The sequence below is a fragment of the Melampsora larici-populina genome, assembly GCF_000204055.1.
Source record: "Melampsora larici-populina 98AG31 unplaced genomic scaffold MELLAscaffold_202, whole genome shotgun sequence".
NCBI lineage: Eukaryota > Fungi > Basidiomycota > Pucciniomycetes > Pucciniales > Melampsoraceae > Melampsora > Melampsora laricis-populina.
In genome coordinates this window covers 1,988-9,720 of record NW_006768961.1, presented here as the reverse complement: position 1 = coordinate 9,720, position 7,733 = coordinate 1,988, and the positions used below count along the sequence as shown (strand labels likewise).

Here is a 7,733-nt window from a genome sequence, read left to right as displayed (position 1 = left end):
TCGGATCGGTCAACCATCATATCATCTGGGCATCAAACCACATGGTTCGGTCCTCAGCGGGGCTAGGGGCTTTTTCAGCCTTCCTTCAGACCCACGTTCTACTCAAACGACTCCTCACGAAGTTGATAAAGTCGAAGCCGATACCTGGTCTACCCAAAGTCGATATCGCAAGCGAGTTGGGTTTTTGATTTATGAGGTGACAAAGCGCTTACCGTAAGCTTCACTATGACTAGGCTGCCATGATCCCATGGAAAAACTGATTAGATGCTTCTCTTTGCTTACCATATGAGCAGGTATTCGAAGAAACAACTGTACACTTTGATCGCTGATGTAGAAGCGTATCCACAATATCTACCATATTGTCTTGGATCAAAGGTCATCAGTCATAAAGCATTGAACGAGAGCGAATCCACGGACCAGGTGAACAAAGATGTCCAACCGTGGATGCAAGGTGGATACGCTGGGGAGACACATCTCATTCAGCAGGAGCTTGTGATTGGATTCAAGGCCTTTGAAGAGCGTTACATAAGTCAGGTAGAGTGTCGAAAATGGGAAATGGTCAAAGTGAATTCTCTAAACTGCCGGATTGATTGAATGAATATAGTGAGCTAAAAATATAAAACTTGATAGGCAACCGCAGGTGACTCCCCACTATTCAAGTGCTTGACTTCGACTTGGACCTTTCGCTCACCTGAAGAGATCTCATCCAAGAAACTTCCTGCTAGAGATGACGGTTCAACTTCAACTTATATCTCCTTACAACTCGCCTTCGCCTTTGCTAGCCCCTTACATGCAGCTGTAGGAGAATATTTTTGGAAGAGCGTGAGTGAGAAGATGCTCCTTGCTTACCTAGGAAGGATTGAAAAAGTGTATGGAAAACCAACTCACGAGGCTAGAGAAAGTCAGCTTAGCCAAGCCGGGTCACCACAAATTGGTACTTCATTGAATGAATCAGTGATTGGTGTACATCATGGATGAATATCACGGCCTAGCTATCTGTGGTGCATATCTGGATGTCTTTCTGCCTTCAGTTGATTTTTCGCTGGACATTTCGCAATTTTTCTCTTTTCAATCCCATCTCCTGTCACAAATGATATCTGTTCAATATCTTTTCAGTGTCACCACTAGAAATCTTGGTGTAGCTTATGTGTATACGTAGCTTCACAGCCATGCTTTGTCAATCTTTTTAAATGTGTTTTGTGTCTGAACAAAATGTGTTATTGGTCATCTCACTCATCTGGGCTCATCCGGACTGCCAAAAGAGGATTTAGAAGTAGAGGTGACAAAGACTTGATTTTTGTCTTCTGCATTTTCATCTAGTGCCTAGATCACTCTGCTTTTTCACAAGACCGGTCTACAATGTCATGCAGGGTGAAAGTAGTTAGCAATCATAAGAGGCAACTTCATATAACATACTTACTTTGAAGATTTTGCCATAGAGAAATGTTCTACTAAGAATACCTTTCCATAATTTTGAAATCAGATAAATTTCTACAGAACTGGACTTAAATTTTTTATACCCAAGCGCTGTCCTCTATGTTTCACCATACATGTGTTTCTGAAGTATTTCCTTTCTACAAAAATGCAAGATAAACCCCAGAATCTGTTCCAATCATCTGTGTGTGTTCATTGAACCAAAACTGAAAATTGTGATAAATGCACAATCCAAATAAAGAGGAATATCTGTAGATACCACTTGCTTTCACAACAAATTAATTTGTCCTCTTACTTTCTGCCTGTATACTAATTTTGACCAGGAATGACTATAAATATATGATTAAATTTTTGGATATTAAATCCACATATCTAAACAATAAGCTCACATTGATATTAATCCTTTCAAGCTTCACATAGTCTAGTAAACAATTACTTCCATTGAGTCATATATCTTCACTCCAGGTTCTCAAGTCTTGGTTCAATTGACTGATATCTCAATCACTAATCCAATCATTCCAAAACATTTATATGAAGGAACTAGTTTCAAAACAATGATGCTTGAGCTCATTCTGAGTTCTATCAAAGATCCTAAACATCAAAATTGTTTTCTTTTTTCAAATGTATGCAGATCAAATTCACTTCTATAATTTGGTACTAGCCAATTCATGCTTCAATTTTTGTTGCAAATGATGCATACACATCATTCATAAACTACTAGATAGTCTCTGAAAAGACTTTATCCTACTGAAATTTAGCAAGAAACCTTCTTGTAGAAGAGTATTTGACGGAGATCAAATATTTTAACAAAGGTTAGTAATTGTTTCTTAGGAATGATTTGAGGAGATGAAAAAATACTGGTGAAATGTTTTGTTGATTGTCATAATGGATATACTGGAATATTGATCACTTCTTGATTGAGTCACTCTAAAAAGGTTTTTGGCCCTGTCTGGCCTGCATGGGTTGAATCTTTTGAGGCATAAATCATTTAAGATATTTTACCCAATTAGGCAAAAAGAGAACACCAAACAGGAAATCACATGTGAAAGGATAAAACCTCCCACCAAAACCAGTTTGTGGAGATCTCCAAGGTTCTTCTTTCTCATGAGATAAGGTTTAACCTGAGCCAAAGCAATTTTACAGTCTTTGGTATGCAAAGTATTTCACATCCAAACCAAAGAATGTTCTACTATTACACAAATCTATATCCACTTCATTTTTTCCCTTTAGTTCTTTAAATATGGTTATTCTCATTGTCATCCGCTTGACTCTCTTTAGTTCCTTCATATGTTTTTTTTTACTTTCCTCATTTTCATGCCACATAAACCCACACCAAGACCCATTGGAGTCAATCCACTGGTTCCTGGCAAGCACTGCCTTCTCCTGAGTATGAACATACCACTGGTAAACACTGCCCATCAACCCTCTGCATACACGAAAAAGCGCATGCCACTGTGAATTACATAATGCAGACCAAAGAAACAACTTTTCTACGACTTGCTATGCGCACGTTCAAGCCTTCCGTTCCTCTGGAAATTGCTCCCAAACAACTTTTCTTCAAGTGCGATTCCTTTGAAATTCGAGTGCGATTATCGAAAATCATTGCTATCAAACGTGTTCTGAGGTTTGAGCTCGCAAACTTTTTCTTCTACAAAAGCGAGCGACAAGTATGTACTTACCAAATTGTAATGTCGGAACAGCTGTAGTTGAAATTAAATTGAATCAATTGAATTGAAATGTGTGAAATACAGTTTGAGTAAAAAAATATGAAAATCAAATTGAAACCAAATTTGTAAATTAGTGTTGGAAAAAGTTCAAGATTTCTTTTTATAAACACTTTTCAATTATCACTTCATCTTACCTTTTGTATCACAAACAACCTTTTGATCTTTTACTCTCAAAATATCATACAACATGAACACTCAACCTCTCAATTTCTCTACCGAGCATCGACTCCAACGAAGTGGTTCCGTCTCAGCCACCACCAGACCTCAATCGATGTATCAATTCAGGCGAAATACTGAAACCACAAGAAGGTTTCAATTAGAACATGATGGCGATGCTGATGCTGAATTACGTCGTCAACAACATATCGAAAAAGCAAGAGGGATGGCTAAAGTTAGTCATCCTAGTAAACCTAATACTGGTTTAGATTGGGTTAGTGATCTGGTGATGTTATAGAGCTTTTCATAAACTCGACTTGAGCTACTTGTACTAACTTTGTTTGCATCTGATGATCTCATTCTTAGTTGTGGAAGAAATCTACTGTCTTGGGGAGTTGGATTAACAAAGAAGCGGATAAGACTAGCTCAGAATCTGTGTACGTTTTGGAAAGTCTTCGAATTCAATCGATTCAATTTCTAAGTTATCCAAAGATGAAGTAATCGAAAGACTGATTTCGAAAGCTATGGATTTCCACCTTCTTGTCTATCCTTTAGTGCATTCTGGTAAGAAGAATCATTCGCACATGACACTTGATTCAAATCGTGATATTTATATATACGCATACATTTCGTTCATCAGGCCTACTTCTCTTGATAAAGAGTGCGATAAGTGTGCAAGGATCTTATATACCTTCAGCCAACGTCAAAGTTCTCAACCTCTTACAATCGAACACGATTCCTACTCCTTTCGAAAGACGCAAAAGGTAATCAAGACGATTCCAGTTAGTGTGATCCAACAAGCCGAAGGTTTAGCAATCTTCACTGTCTTTCGTACTTCACCTGGTTGGACTGCTGCTTCTGGTTCTGGAATTGTTATTTCGAGGGATTCTCCAACTACTTGGGGTCCACCGAGTGGAATCTTGATCCATACTGTCGGTGTTAACTTCTTAGCTGGTATTGATGTTTACGATGTCGTCTTGGTCTTGCGAACTCGTGAAGCCGTCATGGCATTTGCAACCCCAAAGGTCCGTTCAAACTTGAGCTTCTCTTCTGGTTGGGATGCATGATTTGTCCATAGTATTGTCACATTCATAAAGCTCAATCTTCGTCCCATAGGTATCCTTAGGAATCAGTCTTCCTGTGGTCGCGGGACCTGTCGGAAATAGTCTAAATTTAGAGGCTGTCTCTCCGGATAGTCCTGCTTTTGCATATACAAAGTCTAAAGGTATCTACGGTGGGCTGCAGCTTGAGGGTAATGTAAGACTCAACGATTAATCACTATTCTTTCTACTTAGTTGCTTATCTAAAGCAAGTCTGTAATTTCTTTACTTTCTCTATGGCATTTGCTATCATAGTTCATTTTCGAGGTGAGCAAAGTTAATTTAAGCTTCAGAGTTACTCTGTTCCTAATAATGTCCTCTACCCATTATCAGTCGGCCGATGAGAACACCAAGTTTATGGGAAGGCGGATTAGAGCTGAACAACTCTTTAACGGTGGAGCAGTCGCTGTTCCTCGGGCTGCACTGGGCCTGATTTCAACCATCGAGGTGGCTGAAGGCAAGCCAGTTGATCCCGACGATCTACCTGATGACATAGACGTGGCACCGAGCGAAAAATCAAGTGGAGTTTCGACTGTTCAAGAGAGTCGTCAACGCGCAAGGACAGAAGTCGTCGATGAGGGTACGACGGAGGCGACCATCGTCAAATCTACGCCCTTGACACTCACCAATGCGGATCGGGCAGCCCGGCGTCGTACCTTACCACCATTACCTTTGTGTCTACCACAGACTCCTCAGCAAGCGACTGCCAGTGGATGTTTGAGCGCTGATCATGCGGTTCCATTGAATTCAGTCAATGAGGAACTTGAAATGATCAAACCAAGACCTGAATTACCACCAATCCCACCACGCAGACGAAAGGTTTCTTCTACACCTTCTACCCCAGGGACTGTAGAAGATTCAGTGACCACTCGAGTTCGTGGTTCAACTGAGTTATCTTCAAGTCATGTTTCTGTTAGTTCGACTCTCTTGGAACAAGAAGTATTTGTGGATGCGGACGATGCACAAGTCACATCCAAACTTCATTCACCTTCACTTTCACAAACTTCAATTAAGATTGTTGAAGCCGATGAATAGAAAAACCCCAAATGACTTGACTGTTTATCTTTTATTACGTACTCACCTTTGCTCGATTTTTGTTGTTGAAACAAACATTTTTCATTTTTTGATTTATAACGATAAACACGTTTTTTTTTCATTGTTTTTCATTGTTTGTTCTACTTGTTGTTTTCCTTTTCTTATTTTATCATTTTCTCATTTCTTTCTTTATATCCTTGAAGAACACGCAAATTTCATTTTTTTTTGATCTCTTGATGATACAATTTAAGCTACATAGTTTGTCTTTGTAAAAAAGATACCTTTGATTATTGAAAGGATCTGACTGTGTTGTTTTTTTCTCGATTCATTGGTATTTATTAAAGGTTATATTATTATCATTCTCGATTAGAATGATGTGATGGATTATTCCTTGTTTATTTGATTTACTTGATAAATGCTAGTTCTCTGGTTTTTGTTTGTGTTTTCTTTAATAGACAAGAGATTTGATCAATATGAAAAGAAAATTGCTTGTTGCTAGTAGTGCACGAGAAGCTGGAATTCATTTGCGTGAAGTGGGATGAACCAATCTTCGGCATGCGCTTTGAAACCGATTGATACCTTGTATGGTCCTTTTGAAAAACTCTTTTCTGATGATTAAACTTCTTTATTCTTTACTCTGATGAACATATTAACAGGATCCTTGACAATACTTCATATCTAGATCAAATCGGTAGATGACGAAGTTGATGGGGAAACCAAAGATTTGTTAGTTTAACAAACGCGCATAGAGAGCTTTCTCAGTGGAGGCAGGGCAAAATTCTTCATGACCTTTCTTTTGTATCACGTACCAGATTCGAGAAAGTAGTCGAGCGAACGTTATGATAGCCCCATCAACTTTCATCAGGATGTATCTTCGAGAGACAATTTGTTGTCCTTCAAAGCTTTTCAGCTATATCAACCGATTACACCGTCAAATATCCATACCAACATGCCATCGTCGAATCGGACAGCTCAGCTTGAAATTTGGCGCGAGATTGATGGTAATGAGGGATTTAATATTTCGGAAAAGGTAACAAGCACAGCGGTGTAAATCACGCGCGACGTGATGGCTTACAGTGCTACGTCACACTGACACCTGTACCTATTCTCGTATCTAGAAGCTTGCTCCTAGTGCTCCTAGTGTCCAATGAATCCTTTGAATAACTTTGCATGTGATGAAATCGTACAACGGATCTGTGTGATTGAGATAGTTACTCATTTGATCTTTAGAAGAGCCCGCCCTTTCAGCGTATACATTTCTCTTTCTTTACGTGATCCAATACTGTGTTGAATGAGATGACATCATTGTGTTCGAGTTTTGAATGGCCCCTTTACTTCATTTCGTTGTTTCCTTTTCTTTATCGAAATCAAACTCATGTGGTTTAATATTCTCTATTTCAATAGATTGTCCATCTCTTTTGATCAGTGTGTTAGCTTTTATTACAAGGTCAATAACCTGAGCTTCACAGTTCTGAATAAACCAACATCTAAACTGCATTCGAAGTCGCTTCGGGTAACTTGACTCGAAAGGTTTTATTTGATCAAGGGGATAGATGCCTGGTATCTTTCTTTATATTGGTCTACCCACTTGGCCTCACGTGGTCTTTTCTCACCTGTCAACAAAATGCTCGAATTTCGTGGTCTTCAAGAGGTTGAACTCTCATCAGAAGTTATCAAAAATGAGGAATCACAGCATACATCGCGTCCTCAAGCTCTTGGCCTCATGGGTCTACCTATCGAACTATTTGACAAGATGCTCGAGACACTTGATTGTATAGCTAATCAAGAAACTAAAGAAATCAATAACAAAAAGAACAAAAGTAGAGTAGAAATCACAGGTCCAGGTGATCGGAAACCATACATGACTTATTTACACCAAAACTCGCCAACCTTGAATAGTTTTCAAACCTTTTCAATTACTTCACGTGAGATATATCGGCATTTTCAACCAAGACTATGGCGAGTGAGTCGGCTTGAGATAAACTCTTCATTAAAGGATCAATTGCTAATCATGAATCATTCCATTTCTGTTTAGAATCTACGGTTTCCTACTTCTCATCCAGCACCAATAGACCTATGGACTAAAGATATTCTCATCAGACAAGGGTCCTATGTTCAATCTCTATCACTCACACTCTCCGAAAACTGCAGTAAACCTCCTGGTGATTCAAAGACCATCATCCATTTTACGATATGTATGGCAGGATGAGAGGGCTTGCAATTTTGGAGGCGTGCCGTCTGGAGAAAACTGAGATGAATTTTTAGATTGTTGCCCAAATGT

The 7,733-nt window shown here is 39.0% G+C and overlaps 2 protein-coding genes across 2 annotated transcripts; both read left to right on the top strand.

Moving 5' to 3' along the window:
* Positions 1–294: 294 nt before the first annotated feature.
* Positions 295–879, top strand: MELLADRAFT_28975 (uncharacterized protein; the record flags this gene model as incomplete). The annotated part of the gene is made up of 2 exons (XM_007419455.1): positions 295–564; positions 631–879. Coding segments are annotated over 2 exons (519 nt in total), but the record flags the coding sequence as incomplete, so codon positions are not given.
* Positions 880–3,348: 2,469 nt separating this feature from the next.
* On the top strand, positions 3,349–5,928 carry MELLADRAFT_79846 (uncharacterized protein; the record flags this gene model as incomplete). Its single annotated transcript, XM_007419456.1, has 6 exons — positions 3,349–3,591; positions 3,684–3,754; positions 3,873–3,881; positions 3,958–4,342; positions 4,434–4,574; positions 4,751–5,928. The coding sequence occupies 6 exons, from the start codon at positions 3,349–3,351 to the stop codon at positions 5,450–5,452; spliced, it is 1,551 nt and encodes a 516-aa protein (XP_007419518.1).
* Positions 5,929–7,733: the final 1,805 nt, after the last annotated feature.